General features: G+C 69.7%; 1 protein-coding gene across 5 annotated transcripts in view; it reads left to right on the top strand.

The window, feature by feature from the left end:
* The window catches only part of NFIC (nuclear factor I C), a 60,581-nt gene that overhangs the window by 37,074 nt on the left and 5,128 nt on the right, over positions 1-18,379 (top strand). For 3 of the 5 annotated variants that reach the window (XM_067312738.1, XM_067312742.1, XM_067312739.1), the window contains exons 3-9: positions 6,211-6,282; positions 8,623-8,697; positions 8,941-9,064; positions 10,119-10,243; positions 14,167-14,295; positions 14,624-14,808; positions 16,689-16,848. In XM_067312738.1, coding sequence (XP_067168839.1) covers positions 6,211-6,282; positions 8,623-8,697; positions 8,941-9,064; positions 10,119-10,243; positions 14,167-14,295; positions 14,624-14,808; positions 16,689-16,848 — 870 coding nt within the window. The remainder of the gene's footprint in view (positions 1-6,210; positions 6,283-8,622; positions 8,698-8,940; positions 9,065-10,118; positions 10,244-14,166; positions 14,296-14,623; positions 14,809-16,688; positions 16,849-18,379) is intronic. The other 2 variants (XM_067312741.1, XM_067312740.1) reach the window with 1 other exon arrangement.

Here is an 18,379-nt window from a genome sequence, read left to right as displayed (position 1 = left end):
TGCGGAGGCACCGTGGGGAAGCCGCCGGGGGGTGCGCGCAGCCGGCACGGCAGACCCGGCGCGAACCTGGGCCCCGGCGCGCTGGGTTTCGGGGGCACGGCCCAGAGCGGACGGGAGATGCAAAGCAAACGCCCCCATGGGGCGAGCGCTGCCGCGGGGCCGGGCGGAGGGCGGGCCAGCGCGTCGCCGCAGGAAGCGCGCCATGGGCGCCGCGGGGGAGCACGGGCCGCCCCGCGCAAACACCTGCGCGCTCTCATCTCCGCGCTCGCGGCTCCCTTTGAGGCTCGGGCAGGAAGCCGGGCCTGGGGCGGCAGGCAACGGCGGCACTTCGGGGCTTTTGGTGTCGCCGGCGCACCCGAGTTCCTCGTTCGGCGCCGGAGGGAAGCGCCCGGCCCTGCCGGCACGGTGCAGCGCGGCGCGGGGCGCTCGGCCCCACGGCGGCAGCTCGGCGATGCCTTCGCCATTTTAGCGGGCGCTGGCCCTCCGCAGGCAGCAGTCACATGGCGGTGAGCGCAGCGCTTGGCCCGGCCGCTCCGCTCTGCTCCGCTCCGGAGGAGGCAGCCAGAAATGTGCTGGCAGCTCGCGCGGCGTAGCCGTGACGCTCCCCAGCAGCTGGGGAGCCCGCCGGGTACCTGCGCCGAAAATCCCGGCTCAGCACCGGTCCCAAGCGCTTCCCGGGGAGGGCGCCGGCCTGGCGCAGCTCCGGGGACCCCGTTTCCTCCCATCTTTGCTTTTATTTCTCCATCGCCAGCTTGGCCGGGCCGCGGGGAGAGCGCGCAGCATTGCCCAGGAGGGCACGTTCCCGCTTTCAAGTCTCGGAGCGCCGCGGGGAAAGCCCCAACCCACGCCAGGGCGATTCAGCCCGAAACGCTGCACGTGCCTTCGAGGCCTGGGCAGGTTTTTAGGGCCTGCAACACGGCGGCTGGGGAGCTGCCGGGGGCTGGTCCACTAGCCCAGGGCCGGCCTCGAGGTGCCACTTCGTGCCCAGGCTCTGCGGGCACCTTCGGGGCAGGCGAGGACGTGCGGGAGGCCCCAGCCGCGGAGCCGCAGCGCTGCCGGGATAGGGTGCGGGCGCAGCCCCCCTCGAGCGTCCCGCCGTCGAATGAAACCGAGACGCTCGTGCTCCTGAGAGCGAGGGCTGTGCCGGGGTTTCTCAGGGGGAGAGAAGGACGTGGTGGGAGCATCCTGCGGCGAGCGACAGGCCGTGTGGGGCACCGCAGCGTGAGCAAAGGGCCATGGGGGGTATCTCGGGGGGGAAAGGACCGTGTGGGGCATCTTGGGGTGGGCAAAGGACCATGTGGGGTGTCTTGGAGGAGTGAAGGACTGTGTGGGGCATTTTGGAGTGAGCGAAGGGCTGTGTGGGTTATCTCGGGGTGGGTGAAGGACTGTGTGCAGTATCTTGGGGTGAGTGAAGGGTTGTGTGGGGTATCTTGGGGTGAGCAAAGGGCTATGGGGGGTATCTCGGGGGGGGGAAGGACCATGTGGGGCATCTTGGGGTGGATGAAGGACCATTTGGGCATCTTGGGGTGAGCAAAGGGCCATGTGGGGCATCTTGGGGTGAGCAAAGGGCTGTGGGGTGGTATCTCGGAGGAGTGAAGGACCATGTGCAGTATCTTGGGGTGAATGAAAGGTTGTGTGGGGCATCTTGGGGTGCATGAAGGACCATTTGGGCATCTCAGGGTGGATGAAGGACCATGTGGGGTATCTTGGGGTGAGCGAAGGGCCATGTAGGGTATCTTGGGGTGAGCGAAGGGCTATTTGGGATATCTTGGGGTGAGTGAAAGGACCATATGGGGCATTTCAGGGTGAGCAAATGGCCTCACAGGGCACCTCGGGGTGAGCAAAGGACCATGTGGGTTATCTCGGGGTGAGCGAAGGGCCACGCAGGCACCTCCGAGGCCCCGGGGACCTGCCTGCCCCGGCGAAGGCCTGGTCCCGGCGGGGTTTCCCAGCGGCCGAGCGTCGCCGGGACGGGGCGGCCGGCTGCCACCTCGGCGTCGGCGCCTCGCCCAGAGCCCGGCCCGCCCGCCGCGGGGGCCGGGGAGGCGCAGCGGGCGCGGGGGCGCGGGGCAGCCCGCTCCGCGGGTCTCTCGGCTCTAACCGCTAGACGCCGCCCCGTTGCCTTGGCAGGCCTCCATCGCTAACCACTTCCAGAGCCGCTGCGAGATTTGTTTTTTTAAGAGGCGAGGAGGGGAGGGCGCGCCGCGTCCAGCAGCGCCCGGGCTCGCGCGCGCCCGCGGGCGCCCCGGGGCGCCGCCACCACCGCTGCCGCCGGCTCGCCCCCTTCGCACCCCTTCCCCGGCGAACGCCACCGGGGCCGCTTTCTTCTGCCTCGCCTCCCGCTTTCCTGGCACCCGTTCCTGTCTGTCCCGTTGCCGCCTCCTCCCTCCCCGCCTGGGAGAGTGACGCGTTTCGAAAGAAAAGGGAAAACAGAGAGACGGAGAGAAGGGGGGGGGGGGAAACACCCCCCTCCCGCCGCCACCCCTGCAGGCCTCGCCTGGCACGGGGCCGGCGGCCCCCCTCCGCCGCCCGGCTCCCTGCATCCCTCCCCGGCTGCCGGAGGAATTTGCGCTCCCTAAAATGGCTGCCTGGAGGAAACTTGGCGGGCGAGCGGGGGCGCGCGCGCGTGTGCGGGGGGCCGGGCACGAGGCGGCGCGCGGGCGCGGGGCGCGCCCCGGGCCGCTCTCCCCTCGCGCGCCTGAAATGGCTGCCGGCGCGGGGGCGGCACGTGAGGGGAGAGGGACGAGGGGGGCGGCGGGGGCGCCAGGCCAAAAATTTTTCCCCCCCGCGCTTCCCTTGGCCCCCGCGCGCGCACGCGCGCCGTCGCCTGCTCCCTTCGCCGCGCGCCGGCGTGGAGGGCCGGCTGCAGCGGGGGGACGTGGGGCGGCGGGGGGGAGGAGGGGGGGACCCCCCTCCGGCTTGGCCCGGCGCCCGCGCCAAGGCGCGCCGTTGGGAGCGCCGGCACAAAATGGCTGTCGGGCCGGCACGGGGGAGCCAGGCCGCGGCGAGGGGAGGCGGACAAAATGGCTGCGCGCCCGCGGCGGCGAGCGGGCCCGGGGGGCTGCCGCGGGCACCGGGTGCCGGGCCGGGGGGTGACACGGTCCCGGCACCCCGCTCGGCTTCACCTCGCCGGGTGAAAACAACCACCCCGGGGGGCCGTGTGTGCAAAAAGGGGTTAGGGAAAAGCGCGTGAAAGGGGGAAGAAAAAAGAAAAAAAGGGGGGGGGGAAGAGGAAAAAAAAATTCCCCCGCCAGGCTGGCTGGCAACGCCGGGCCGCTGTGTTTTGACTGTGTTGTTTGGATTGTCTCAGCCTTTTCCCGGCATCAGCCAAAGCTGCGAAAGAAAAATGCCGAAGGCCAAACGGGTGGGAGGAGGAGGAGGATGGAGGGAGCGAGAGAAAAGAGGGGAGAAGGAGGGAGGGGAGGGGGAAACAAAACAAGACAAAAAAATCACAAAAGTTTTGGAAGGGCTTTGAAACCAGCCTGGCCCCACACCAGCTCCCGAGGCGAGCGGGAGGCCCGCTGCAAGGCCGGGAAGCGGCGGCGGCGGCGGCGGCGGGGCCGGCGGCGGCGGGGCCGGCCGCCTGCGCTGGGTGTCAACGCCGCCGCCGGTCGACGGCCGCTCGCTGTGGGCAAGAAGGACGCTCTGCTGAAGAGCAGCTTTCGTCCCGTTTTCGCACGGCGCCGCCGGGCCTTGGTCGGCGCGGGGCTGGCGGCAGGGACGGGGCTGCGATACGGCCCCCGGCTCGGGGCACAGAGGCACCGAAGCTGGTGGCGGGCAGCAGGGGCTCGGCCCGACGTGCAGCCCCGTCCCCGTGCCCTGGTGCTGTCCCCATCCCTACGCTTGCACCCGCTTCGCTGCCTGCTCTAACTGCCGTGCCGCAACCCCGGGGAGAGCCCACGGGGCCGGGATGCTTGGATCGGCCCCGGGTGCGAGCACCTGACCGGCACCGAGCCGGGAAACTCCCTGGGAATGATGCTGAGCACTGCTCAGCACCAGACCGCTGCTCCGGCGTGGCGGGACACGGCTCTGCCCAGCTTCTCCCTCCTCCTGGCCACTGCGGGTCCGGCACGTCGGCTGCCCCTCGCCGCAGCACCCGGCCCCACAGCCGGAGCAGGGCTGGGCGGAGAGGGAGGGCGACCGCCGGCAAATGCAGTGCAGGATGCTGGAGAAACCAATAACGCTGAGCTCAGCGTCTGCACGGCTGCCCAAGGAGTCGGATTATTTTTAGATAAGATGGAGCAGGGACAGGCCGTGCCGGGCTGCAGCCCGCCCAGCGTGAGGGTGTTTCTGCCGCGGGAAGGGGAAGGGCACCGGGGGGGTTGTGGCAGAGGCTTCCCCGGGCACGACAGCTCTCCCAGATGGAAAGCACGCCACGACGGCGGGGGGGGGGTTCTTCCCGTTGGATGCTCCTTTCCCCGAGGAGGGGTTGGCCGGGGTGCGCGGTGTGGATCCGTCAACCTGCTCCGCTTGGTGTGTCCACCACCAAGGTCTGGACCCGTTTTGGGGAGCGCGAGGGGGTTTGTGCCGTTGGGGGCCGATGCCTGCGGTCCTTGCTCGGTCAGGCCTCCCCGGGAGGTGGGAGGGCGAGGCAACGGGAGCTGGGAATGGCGAAGCACGTGGGGCATCCGGAGAGGGTAATTCCCAGCCAGCGGTGGGACTGCCCGGTGGGACAGGAAGCCAAGTGGCAGCGTGTGTCACGCCGCCCGACAGCTGGAGGAACTGGAGGAAGCGGCGAGGCAGGAATCTCTCTGGGATGCTGGGATAAGTGCCCGAGCGGCAGGTCGGTCCCTCCCCGGCCGGGGGCTGGAGCACCAAGGGTTACGTTTCTGCAGGAAGTGCAGAATTGCCACATATCCTGCAGGACCCGGCTGGGACGGGATGCGTTTTTGCACCCGCGCGCGTGCACTCCCGCACGCCCATCCCGACACGTGGGCGCCGCCACGCGCTGCCCTCCGCCCGAGCGCGCCCGAACGAGCCGTGCGAAGGGAACATGGGGGTGACGGGGGGACGTGAGCTCCCCGTTGCCCTCAGTTGGACCCTGGCTCTTTCCAGCGCTGCTCTTGCAAGGAGCCGGGGGCTGGCACTGGGGTTGGCGTGGGGCACGTGTGATGGGGACGAGCGGAGGCGAAGCAGGCAGAGGCCTCCCAAGGCACCGTGCAAATCCGGGGGGGCCTCAGAGCCTCGAGGAAACAACTTCTGCATCCCAGCACGGGGGCCCAGCGCACGAAACCGCCCGGCGGTGCAAACACGCCGCGACCGGCTCTGCCGCGGCGCTTCCAAGAGCTGCCGGCGCCGCACGGAGGGCCGCTGCAGCCCCCCGGGGCGAGCGCAGCGCCCGCGTGCCGCCGAGAGCGGCGGCGCTTCCCCCCCGCCGCGGCGGTGCGACCGGGGCGCTTCGGTGGCGCCGGCGGCCGGGAGCTTCCTCCATTACCGGCGGCGGTGGGCAGCGGGAGGCCCTGTCTGCCGCGGCGGCGCATTAATCGCGGCGCGGCGGCCTGGCGAGCGCTGGCGAGCGAGCGCAGGGCGTGGAGGGGCCATTACGGCACCAAACCATATTACATAACGCGGCCATTAGTGTTCGTCTGTCACCATGGGAACCCCGGGCCGGCCGCCGCACGATGCAGTTTTAACCGTGTGAGGGAAGGGGCATCCTCCGTGCGCGGCGTCCGGCTGCCGCCCCGGCTCGCTGCGGCCGTAGCGGGCCACCGCAGGGAGGGACGATTCCCCGGCGGCAGGGGATGGGCCGGTTTGCGTGCAGCCCTGGCGGGAGGTGGGAGGCAGCTTGCCGTCCCGTGCCTCAGTTTCCCCACTTGTGCCATCAGCCCTGTTGTCCCACCTGGGGTGGCACCAGGCGTCTGAAGCTCTTTCGGGGCTGGGCAGCGGTGGGTTCGGGCTCTGATCGCTCTGAGCATGGCTGGGTGGCAGGCAGGATGGTGCCTGTGCCCAGCCGTGCCCTCTCCCACCATGCAGGCTCCGTCGGGGCATTCGGATGAAGTCCCGCATCTTCCTCTCCCTCGCTTGCAGCAGACCAGGCCAGGAGCCGTGGCTGCAGCAGCCCGTGCTGCGGCCGTGCCCACCGGTGCCCACGTGGCAGCGGCACGGCTGCAGGAGCACGCTTTGACCCCGTGCGGGGCTGGCGCGGGAGGCTGGGGACGGTATTCGGCTGCACCCAAGAGCGACGTCTCACCCCGTTTCCTCCCGTTGCAGATTCAGAGCAGAGCAGCAGTCCCAGGACGGGCATTGGCTCGGATCAGGAGGACAGCAAACCCATCACGTTGGGTAAGTGGGGGCACGGGGGGGTGGAGGGGGTCAAAGACCTCCCTTCCAGCCGGACGTGCCCGGCGTGCCCGTGTGCACGGGCTCCCTCGAGCGCTTGTGTCCCTGCCCGGCGCGGGGCTCCAGGCAGGCTGGGTACCATGGTGGTGCTTCCAATTGCCCCGCTCGCATGGGGTATTTCACCTCCAAACCCCCTCTCCCGGGGTCAGGACACCGCAGGAGACCCTTGGCTTTGAGGTCTTTTGCCGGGGCAGTCGCCAGCCCTCGTGGTGGCGGGGAAACGCAGAGGAAAGCGGAGCAAACAGTGGGATCCCCTCCGTGGCAGGATGTTTTGGGACTCGCCTGGGTCCCGGACGGCGCGGAGCTAACAGTGCACAGCCTGGTACCCCCAGGGCCTGGATTAGCCGCATACACCCACCTCCACCCACAGCAGCCTCCAGGCAACACTTTGAATCCAAAATGATGATCCAGGAGAGATGGGTCTGGACCAGGACGTCCAGGTCCTAGCGGCAGGGCTGGAGCAGGGGGCTGTTTTCAGAGCTTGGTGCTGTATGGAGACAGGTCCCACGGGGACAAGGGACATGTGAGCCCATCCCGGAGCGCCTGGGGACCTTGCAGCGGACACAGTCCCGTCGACACGGCAAGCGCTTCCCCTGCAGAGCCGCGGCCCAGGCAGGAGGAGCAGAGCAGGTTGGCAGCCTGGAGGGTGGATTTGCCGCCAGCAGGAAGAGCCGGGGGGGAAGGTCGGGGGGCTGAGGGAAGCGGAAAGGAAAGGATTGGGTTTTGCTGAATGGAAAAAGGCCGCAGAGAGGAAAGTGCTGAGCGAGGGGCTTTCTCTGCACCGTAGGAGCCCGCCAGCTGCTCCGCAGCCTCTGGTGACTCCCAGACCCCGAGCGAGCCGCGGCCCCGGCATGTTGCAGCCGGAGCGCTGACTCAGCACGGCAGGGCTGCGGCGTTCGCGCCTCGGCTCGCTGGGGCGGGTGAATGATGGCTGCGGCTCCAGGCTGGTCCCCGCAAAGGGATGGGGCGCCGGGCGAGCCGGGCACAAGGCGGTGCGTGGCATGGGGAACAAGTTTGGCACAGCCTCAGCTCCGGGCACCGGGCACGGCTCAGGGCAGGCGGAGGGGCCGGCCGGACTCTTTCCTGCTGAGTCACGCTGGGGCTGCGTTCGATTCGTGCCGACTCATCTGCGGCCAGGGCGCAGCTTCCCTGGGACTTGGCTCTCGCTGCCTCGACTGCTCCGTGCCACCAAAGCCCCCGGGTGGGGGCCGCAGCCAGCTCCTGGCCCTGCTCCCCCTCGGCTGGGGCGCCGGGGCTGCAAAGGATCCGGCCAGCCGCGCGGCCGAGGATGAAGGGTCCCACGCTGTCGGCTCACCGGCACACTGCCCCCAGAGCGCGGGCCCCAGAGCGCGCTCAGCCATGGGGAAACTGAGGCACAGAGCGGCCCTGGAGTGTCTTTTCGCCCGAGCGCACTGGTCGGGAGGGTCATGCGAGCGGGTCTGGGGGATCCATCCTGCCCCATTGCTCAAGGAAGAAAGTGGAGCTAAACATACTCATGGAGGACACAGCAAAACAGATTAAGGACGGGGAACCAGCAGGCCTTAATGGGGACGTGGGAAGCAGGAACCGTCCGGACGCTGCAGGAGGTCGACGGGGCGGCGATGGTTTGGAGAAGACCCTCCAGGCTGATTAACGGAGTGGGGAGATGTCAAGGAGAAAATCCCTCTCAGCGCAAAGGCCAAGGCGGGGACTGATGCGCCGCGGGAGTCGGGGACGGAGGCGGCGCCGCTCGAGGAGGGACGATGGGGAGATGCTCACAGGCTCTGGCTGCTGCGGGACCAGAGCCGAGGGAGTCCCGCAGGGCGGGATGCCCTCAAGCAGTGCTCCCCGCCCAGGGATGAGGAAGGCTCTGGAGATGCCGACAAGACGTGCGCCCAGACACCTTCCTCCATCTCGCGCATCCGGCTGGCTCAGCACCTCCGGGAATGGCCCGGCGACCGCCGTTTTTGCACCCGGAGCGCCCGGCTGGCCCGGCCCCTGCGCAGGGCTCCCCGCACCCAGCGTGACCTGCCTCAGCCCCCTTTGCTCCCAAAGGGACCTGGGTGCTCCGGAGGGCTCCCACGACCCCCCAGCGAGCCTGGCCAGCCCCATCGCCTTGCCCGTGGTCCGGGAGCGTGGCCGTGGGTGCTGCTGTGCCAGGGAGCACGCGAGGGCAGGACCCAGCCGGGGAGATCTGGGGTGCGGGGGGGACCCCGGGGTGAGGGTTGGAGCCGAAACCGGTGCTGGGGCAGGCGTGGGGGGCCCCACCGCCTCTCAGTGCTCTCTCCTCTCTCTCCTGCGCAGATTCGACAGACTTCCAGGAAAGCTTCGTGACCTCGGGGGTGTTCAGCGTCACCGAGCTCATCCAGGTGTCCCGAAGTGAGTGCCGCCGTGGCGCAACCTCCCCGCGCGGTACCTCGCTCCGGCTTCCCGGGCCTGGCAGCGCCCAGCCAGCCCCGACTTCCCCGTCGCCCCCGCGGCCCCGGGGCAGAGCCGGCTCCGTGGGTTTGAGCTGGGCGCTGGGGGAAGACACGTGCAGGCACAGCCCGCGCTGACGGCCGCGTCCCCGGCCCCCGCGGGGGGCGATGCTGTGCCCCTCCTGATGCCCCTCTCTCCTTGCAGCGCCGGTGGTGACGGGCACGGGGCCAAATTTCTCCTTGGGGGAGCTGCAGGGTCACCTGGCCTACGACCTGAACCCCTCAAGCACAGGCATGAGAAGGACGCTACCGAGTACCTCCTCCAGCGGGTAGGTGCCGGGGCCGGCGGGCTGCGGGGGCGATGCCGGGGCCGGGGCCAGCCTGGGCACGGCCATGGGCCGCTCGCCGCCTCGCCGGGTGGGAAGGGAAAGGCAGGTCGGGTCCTGCTCCGGGCAGGCGCTGGGCTTGCTGCGCACAGCCCTGGGTTGGTGCGTGTCCCGCCGCCGGGACCCCTGGCGCGGAGCCGTGCATGGAGACGCAGCCCCCCCGGGCTGCCCGTGCCGGGCTGGGGTCAGATGCAAAGAGCCCCCTGCATCCCCCAGGCGCGGGCAGAGCGGGTGCCAGGCAGGCAGGGGCGCCCTGCCTGCCTCCGCTGCCTGCCAGCTCCCTGCCTGCCACGGCTCCCTCCGCAAGCGCATTCCTCCGGCCTGGCCTCCCGCCCGCGCGCCCCAGCTCCCCGGCCCCGGAGCGGTGCCAGGCGGCACGGAGAGGCTGCTCCGGCGTGCCGGGGACTGCCTGGGTCCGGCCACCTCTGCCAGCGCCCGCGCTGCACCCCGGAGCGGTCGCAGGGCTGGGGCCGACAGGGGCCGGAGGGGTCCGTGGCACGTGGGGATGGTGTGGGGGAGAGGCCGAGGTGCCCGTGATGCTGGAGAGCGGAGCGTGGCCGCGGAGAGCATTTCCCCATCAGGGAAGGCCCCGTTAGCCATTACGCTGGCGCTAACGCGGCCGCCGGGGCAAGGCCAGGGCAGCCGCGCGCCGGCTGCTTTATATATATAGTTGCATTAAGCATCTTTAAGGCTCCGCGGGCCGAGCCTGCGGTGGCGTAAGTCGATTAGCGCCGAGGCGAGGGCAGACGCCCTGGCACCCTGCGATCGGCCCTGGTGATGCCCGCCAAACGCAGCCCGGCTGGGCAAAGCCACCCCGGGGGCAAGTCCCATCCCACCACGTGCCGTGCCGGGGCTGTGCCCCGGTGTCACTGGCACCCGTGGCCCTTGTGGCTCCCGTGCCGGAGCTGGGCCGGGAACCCAGGCATCCGGGCAGCGGTGGGGAGGCCGGGTGGGAGGATGCTCCAGCCTGACCCTTCCCTGCTCTCCGGCTCCCCAGGAGCAAACGGCACAAGTCCGGCTCCATGGAGGACGACATAGACACGAGCCCCGGGGGAGAGTACTACACCTCGTCCAACTCGCCCACGAGTAGCAGCCGCAACTGGACAGAAGACATGGAAGGGGGTAGGTACCGGCGGGCCCCGGCTCTCTATAGGCGCCGGGCTGCTGCTGCACAACCCTCCTCGCAGGGTGCCAGTTCTCTCCAGGGGCCTTGGCATGGCTATAGGGCCCCCCATCAAGGCACTGGGTCTCTATAGGTGCTGTGGTGTAGCTATAGGCCCCCCCAGGAGGTCACTGACTCTCTACAGGTGCTGTAGTATTGACATTAGCCCCCCTCCATTAAGGCATTGCCTTTCTATAGGTGCCACAGTGTTGCTATAGGGCCTCCCTATGAAAGCACAGGCCCTCTATAGGTGCCATGGTGTTGCTATAGGCCCCCCTGTGAAAGCACAGGCTCTCCATAGGTGCCGCAGTGTTGCTATAGGGCCTCCCTGTGAAAGCACAGGCTCTCTATAGGTGCCGCAGTGTTGCTATAGGGCCTCCCTGTGAAAGCACAGGCCCTCTATAGGTGCCATGGTGTTGCTATAGGCCCCCCCTGTGAAAGCACAGGCTCTCTATAGGTGCATTGGTGTTGCTACAGCCTCCACTCCAGTCGAGGCACTGCGCTCTATAGGCGCTATGGGGTGGCTATAGGCCCCCAGCAGAGCCCTGGTGTCGAGGCTCACTCTAACAGAGGCCCTGGGGGTCCGGGCTGCATCCAGCCCCCCCCAGCCGTCTCCCCAAGCCCTCCGTGCCGGCACCCTCCCGGCGGGCACCTCGGGGCACCCAGCCTGCCCGGCCCCCCCCCCCCATGCCCACCCCGGCCCCACAGCGGCCTCTCCCAGCCCCACGGCTGCCGCGCTCGCTGCGGACAGCTTGCTTTCTTGCGTCGCGTTTTTTTTCCCCTTCCTGTCTAGACAGCCCCAATTAGCTGTTCATTAAGAAAAAGGGGGGCAGGGGCGGGCTGGGCTAATTAAAGCGATGCTGCCACGGCTGGCACGGCCGGCTCCCAGGCTCCCACGCCCCGGGGCGCTGCGCAGGGCTGCAGGCGAGGGGAGGCAGGGCGGCGCGATGCCGCTCGCCTTTATTCATCCTCCGCTTTTATTCCGCCTTTCCACTCCCTTCGCGCCCAAAAGCGGGAGGCGGGAGCCAGCACGGTGCTTAACACCCCCCCCCCTCCATCCATGCGCGTCCCCGTCGGCACGCGCGCGGGAGACCTTGCACACGCGTGTGTGCGCCGGCAGGGAGATCCCCGCGCCGAGCGGGCTTTCCCACGGCTCGACACGCTTCGGCACGCAGGGGACACGCCGGGTTGGAGGCCGGAGCTGGCCGGAGGGCGCAGGAGCTCGGCAGCTGGGGAAACCCAGGCAGGGAAGCAGCAGCCAGTTTCTAATGGGCACAAAGTCCCTTTGGAAACTTGCTCACGGAAAGAAAAGGAGCCTCCAAGTTTTCCTCTCGCATGTTCCGGGCAAGCCGGGATGGCCGCAGCCCCCCTGCGGTCCTGGCGGCCGGAGCGGCCCCCGCGGAGCACCCCCAGGCCCCGTCACTGCCGCCGCAGGGACACGGCGAGCCTGCCCTGGCAGGGCTCCCTGGGACCGGGGGGAGGAATCATCCCATTTTTGCCAAATTTATTTGTGCAAAGGGGGAAAAAAAAAAAGCCCAAATGGGATTTTCATTTCAGAGGAATTTTTTCCTGTTGGAAACTTCCCTGGCTTTTATTTTTAAACCCAGCCCTTTCACGGAGGCTCCAGCCCCCCTTCGAGGCTTTGTTCCTCTCCCGAAGTGCGGCGGCTCCTCTCTCCCGGCTCTCCCGCCGCGCAGGGGCCCCGCGCGGGCAGCCCTGGCACCCGCCTGCCCCGGCCCGCTCCATCCCGAACCGGGACTGTGCCTCGTCCTGACCCAGGGCTGGGCCCTATCCTGACCTGGGACTGTGCTCCATCCCAACCCGGGTCTGCGCACCATCCCAACCCAGGACGGTGCCCCTTTTTGAACCAGGATTATGCCCCATCCCAATCCAGGATTGTGCCCCATCTGAGCCTGGGACTTTGCCCCATCCCGGCCTGGGACCATGCCCCAGCCTATCCCAGGACTGTGCCCCATCCTGACCCGGGAGCGTGTCCCAGCCCGGTGCAGGGCCGAGCCCCGGTGCTGCCCAGGGCCGAGCCCTGGGGCTGCAGATGGGAACGGCAGGAGGATCCCGGGTGGCCGTTGCGGCAGCGCATGCTTGTGCTGGGGGGGGGGGGCGGCAGCCGCAGGGAGACAGGATTTAACCACCCGCCTCAACTCTCGCCTCCCCCAGGCCTGGGGCCGGAGCCAGCCTGGGGAGGGCCGTGCCGGCACGTTCCTCCCGGAGCCGGGAGGCCGAGCCGTGCCGCCGGGGCCCCAGGCACGCCGCGAGCGCCCGGCCCGCTGCAGCCGCCCTCGCCGCCGGTTGCGGTGACGCAGCCGTCCTCGGCAGCTGGCCGGCACCCGAGGAGGGCAAAGGCACGGGTGGGTGGCGGGGGGTGCACGCCTGCCGGCGCGGCGTGCGTGCCCGCGGCTGCACGTGTGCGTGTGCTGCTGCGGGGCCGTGCACACGTGTGCCCGGGCGTGCGTGCGTGGCGGGGGGAGCCGTGCACGGGAGCGCCTGCATCCCCGCTCCCGCGGCTGGAGGCCTCATCCCCGGCCGGCGGCGGCAGCGGCGGGGGGGGAGCCCCCGGCAGGACGTGCTTAGCCGTGGCGGAGGGCGGGGGGGGTTATTTCAATCCCGTACTGGATGTTCTGGGAAATCCTCCTAAATGAGCGTCTGAGAACGGGCTAAACCCATTAACGGCGGCTGGGCCAAATGGCCGGAGCTAAAGCCGGGGTGGCAGGGGATTAACTCGCCGCCCGGCCGCCTCCCGCCGGGATGGGCTTGGGAAACCCAGGCGTCCTGCCCCGGGCGAGGGTGACCCCGGCTGTGCGGCGAGGGGTTCCTGGGTGCGGGATTTGGGGCTGCACGGCCCCCTTTGCATGGGCAGGATGTGTCCCCGGGTCCTGGGGCCCCGGTTCAGGCTCCTGCCCCACTTTATGGGGCTCTTGTGGGTGTTTCCCGGCCCCACGGGCGCCGCGGGGATGTTGGGTGCCCAGGTTCAGCGGTGGTTGCGGTGTCTCAGGGTGCCCCCATTTATACACACACACACACACACACACACACACACACACACACACACCCCTGCAATTGCACACCCAGGGCACACACACACACATACACACACCCGCACAAACACACTCGTACCCGCATATACACCCCCCCCCGCTTTGGTCACGTGCGCATCAGGGACACACACACACCTCCCTGTGTGCGTATACACCCACGGTGGCACCCACGTGCACAGACACATGCACACGCATGTGCGCACACACATACATGCACACAGGCATGTGCACGCACACACACAGACATCCCCGCACCACTGCAGACGCACACCCGGAGGGGGACACACGCATGTGCACACACTCATGCTGATGCACACACATACTCAGGTGCACACGTGTACACACACACGCTGATGCACATGCATGCACCCTCGTGCACACACACGCACGTGCACATACATGCAAACATGCAAGTGCACTCGTGCGCACATATGCACACACATACCGATGCAGAAACACTCATGCATGTGCACACGTGCACACATACAAATACATGGAGGCACACACACGCACACATGTGTGCACATGCATGCACACACGTAGACGCACACGCATGCACATGCATGCACATGCATACTGATGCAGAAACTCATGCACCCACACATGCACACATGCACATAGATGCACACATGTGCACACACACGTAGATGCACACACATGCACACACACACATAGATGCACACACATGTACACACGTTTCCGTGCATAAATTGCCCCGTGCTCGGAGCCAGGCTGGCAGGACACCAGGGCCCCCTCCAGTCCCCCCACCCCACCCCAGGGTGCTGCCGCCTGGCAGCGCTCAGTGTAACCCTGCTCCCCGCTTTCCCCAGGCATCTCCCCCACCGTGAAAAAGACGGAGATGGACAAGTCACCTTTCAACAGCCCGTCGCCCCAGGACTCCTCGCCGAGGCTGACCAGCTTCACGCAGCACCACCGTCCCGTCATTGCGGTGCACAGCGGTGAGTGCGCCCGCTGGGCTGGCGGGGGTGCCAGGGCGGGGGGGTGGGATCCCACGGCCGGAGCACGGCTCGGGGAGGGCGAGCTCGGTTCCCGCGGAGCCAGCGACTTTGGGGAGGGGAGTTGCAGCAAGGCGCTGAGCCGCGCCAGCGGGGACGGACCCCGAGGCCGAGCTTTGTTTCCCGGCGGGGAAACTGAGGCACAGAAAGAGAGAGAAAGAGGGAGAGAGGTCCGGCCGTGCCCGAAACGGCGCTGGGAGCGTGGCGGCGAGTCGGCGCGGGGCTTGCAATGACGGGCCGCCCGGGCTCCTCTTCCTCTCGCCCGCTGCAGGTATCGCTCGAAGCCCCCACCCTTCATCCACTCTGCATTTCCCCACCACCTCCATCCTCCCCCAGACGGCCTCCACCTACTTCCCCCACACGGCCATACGGTACCCGCCTCATCTCAACCCGCAGGACCCGCTGAAAGATCTCGTCTCTCTGGCCTGCGACCCGTCCAACCAGCAGCCCGGACCGGTAAGGAGCCGGCGCGGCCGCCCCGTCCCTCGGCCCCCGCCGTCGCCGCCCCCCACCCTGCTCCCCGGGCCTGCGTGCCGAGAGATGTCGCCGGAGCCGGTGGCACCGGGCTGCTGCCAGCCCTGCCGGATGCGCCGGGAGCCGTTGGCGGTGTCCGCCGGGTGCTCGGAGGGGCGATGCTCCGAAGGAGCCGAGAGGCCCCCCCACCTCCACCCCGCGTCCTGCCCCCGGAGCCTGTAGCATCGTCTTCCCGAGCCGGACAAGTCGGAGAGAAGCGCAGTGTTTGGCGGGGGGCTGCGTGGGGGCCTCCGGGTGCCTCCCCTGGGTGCTGGGTCCCAGCCCGGCTCTTCTTCCCGGGGAAGCAGCAAACCTCCGTCGTGGGAGCGGGGACACCGCCAGGTTGGCAGGAGGGGGCTGAGCGGTTTCGGCTGCGTCTGCCGGGTGGTTTGGGAGCACCGCTGCGCCTCGATCGCTTCTCCGTCTCGCGTCTCCGGCAAAGGGGGGGCTGTGGTCCGCCCCAGCCGCTCCGGGCCCCCGGCACTGCCGCACGGGGCCGGCGCGTCGTAGGGGCAGTGGCAGAGGGGGCTGAGCCGTCATCCGGGGCCGGGGGCTGTATGCTGGGACCAGTGGGTGTGTGACCGTCTCCGAAGACCCGCTGGCGCCTTCAGCACCCTTGAGCGCGCCTGGGAGAGCGCCGGGCCGAGCCGCCTCCCGGGGCAGCGTCCGTGCGTCCGGCTGCCCCGCGCGCCCGGCCCGGCTGACCCGTCGCCCCGGCCGTCGTGCCGCCGCGCCGCAGCCCTCTGCGGAGCTGCAGGTCCCCGCCGTGCCGCCGCGCGGGACGTTGGCGCTGGGCTCCCCTTCGCCCAGCGGGGCCGCCGTCTCCTCCGCGCCGCCCCGAGGCCGTGGGCAGCGGGCGGCCGCGCTCCCGGCTACGCCGCTGGCAAGGCCGAGCGCTCCGGGAGGCCGGATACCCCGGCTCTATCGCCTTGGATGCAGGAGGTCTCGCCGATGGCACCTCTGGGAGCCCCAGGCTCCCGGGGTCCCGCCCGTCGCCGGCGAGGCCTGAGGCCAGGGTGAGGGGCACGGGGCCGCTCTTCGCCCTCGCGGAGGCTCGGCGCCGCGCCGGGGCTCGCGGAGGAAGGTTTCGGGCAGGCGGGGGAGAGCGGGGGGGGCCCCCGCCGGGGTCAGGCGGAGGGAGGTTACAAAGGCGCCTTTGAAGGTGGGGTGGGAGCGAGGGGGCGGCGGAGCCGGCGGCGCTCCCCTGCCTTTGAAGCCGTTCCTGGGCTCCTCCAGGATCCCCGGCTCCCTTCCCCCCCCTCCCCGCCTCCTCCCCAGCCCCCCCAGGTTTTTGATGTAGCGGCGGTTGCCTCCCCGCTGGCGCTGCGCCACCCCAGCGGGGTGCCACCTCCCCGCAGGTGGGCGCTTCAAAGGGCTCCCGCAGCCCGCGGACAAGGCAGGCGGGGGGGGGGGGGGGAACGGGGGCCCGGCTCCGGAGTGCACCGCCGCTTCCAGAGCGAGCCGCGGGGCCCCGGGGTGTCCGCGTGGCTCCCTACCCCGCTCCGTGACCCGCCACGGCTCCGCCGGGCGCCGCCACCCCCTCCCTTCCTGGTCGACGGCGACATCCGCTCCGGGCTGCTCTGAGACCTAACAAACTCGTCACGGTGGTGAGGACCTGAGGCCGGTCCCCCCCGCCCCCCCCCCCCTTGGCGGAGCCCTCGCTTCCCGCAGGGAGCCCCGACGCCAGGGACGGCCAGCGCCAGGGACGCTCCGGCAGCGGCGGCCGGCGGCGAGGAGCGCCCGCGCCGGGGCCCCGCGCGGCAGCCGCTCTTGCTTCCTAATGGCTTTTGCTGTCTGTTTTTCTGTCTGTGTTGTGTCCCCAGTTAAATGGAAGTGGTCAAGTGAAAGTGCCCAGCCACTACCTGCCCACTCAGATGCTGGCTCCGCCACCTCCCCCCGGCATGCCCCGGTTGGCCGTCTCTCCTGACACCAAATCCGCCACGACAACTTCCGAGGGAGGGACGACCTCACCGACGTCACCCAGTAAGCACCCCGCGGCGCCCACCCCCTCCCGGCATGCCCGCTGCCACCCTCCCTCCGGCCAGGCCTTGCCCCTTCCTCTCGCCCCACCGTCCCTCTCGGTGCCGGGGGTGTTGTCCCACGTGGCCTCCCCGGAGCCGGGGGGACTGGGGAGAGCGGGAGCAGCCGGCACGCAACGAGTTTGCTGGGTCTCAGGCAGTTTCGTAGCGGGCAGGTCTTGGACGAGCGGTTGCTGCCCAATTTTCCCTCTTGGGCCTGGCCCCGGGTGCCACGGCGGAGTCAGAGTGCTGCGGGCCGGTCCGCTGGACCGGCCGGAGCCACGGATCCCTCGGAGACGGCCAGAGGAGCGTGACCGGGGCGGCAGGTCCGGGCTCCGCCTGGCAGATTGGTGGCAGGCCACGGCTTCATCCCCAAAAACCGCACGTGGCAAACGGCGGACTTGTGCGGGAGTCAGGGAAGTCACGTCACCCCTCCGTGCCTCAGTTTCCCCACTGGACAGCAATGGCGCCGGTGCCGGTAGCGCAGGGACCGGCCAGCGCTGGTGTGGCACGAGGACACGCGGCGACAGACGGCGCCGGGAGGGCTCGGGGCGGCCGGCGCGGCCGCGGCTGGCGATCCCACGCGCCCGCTCGCCTCCCCGCCGTGCCCGGCCTTCGGGCTGCGCTCGGGCCGCGTGCGGCAGCGACGGCGGTCGAGGGGCTGCGCGGCCCCTGCGCTGGCGTCGTCATCGTCCTTTTGCCGGCACGGGAGCTCTTACCGCGGGAGTCCTGCGTGCCGGGGACCCCCGGTGCGGTTGGGGTGTCTGCGAAACGAAGCGAGCGCAAGGACCGGGTGCAAATGCCCCGAAAGCCTCGGGGGGGGGGGGAACCACTTAGGGGACCTTCGTTAGCAGCTGTGACGGGCTCGTCCCCCTCCGCTCCACCTTGGGTGGCTTTAACACATCGTGCAGGAGGTGGTTAGGGGTGTCGGACCCCAGGGATGCGGCAGGCAGACCCCGGCATCGCCCCGGCGCCGGCGTTTTGGGGCTTGCAGGGTGCCCGGTGCCCTGGGCTGGCATCGGGGACGCCTGCCCACAGCGGGAGGACACGATGCCGTCCCTGCAGTGTGGGGGGGGATGTCCTGGTCCCCAGCGTCGGCTGCAGGGACGAGTCACGAGGAGGGTCGCGGCCAGCCCTCCCCGTGGGGCAGGGCACCGCCGGGCACCGAGCCAGCGCCCTGGCACTGCCCGGCCAGACCGTGGGCGCCCGCAGCAGTGCTGGGAGCCCGGCTCCTGCCATCCTCCCCGCCGGCCCCTCCGTGACCTCCCGTCCCGAAATGCCACCTCCAAGGCAGCCATTGCCCCGCTGGGCGAGGGCAAAGAAGGGTTGAGAGAGTCACGAAATGCATAACGAAATCCTCGTGCGGCCGCTCCGCCGGCACGGCGAGGCCAGGCTGGCGCCGGGACGCACGCGGCCCCGGAGGTGGCACCGGGCAGTGCCGTGTCCTTCACCGCCGTTCGAGCAGGCCGGCTGCCTTGGTGGCACTGGCCCGGCGC

Source organism: Apteryx mantelli, chromosome 30 (genome assembly GCF_036417845.1).
Source record: "Apteryx mantelli isolate bAptMan1 chromosome 30, bAptMan1.hap1, whole genome shotgun sequence".
Classification (NCBI taxonomy): domain Eukaryota; kingdom Metazoa; phylum Chordata; class Aves; order Apterygiformes; family Apterygidae; genus Apteryx; species Apteryx mantelli.
Note: the sequence above shows the minus strand (reverse complement) of the source record. Positions and strands in the feature narration are given on the sequence as shown.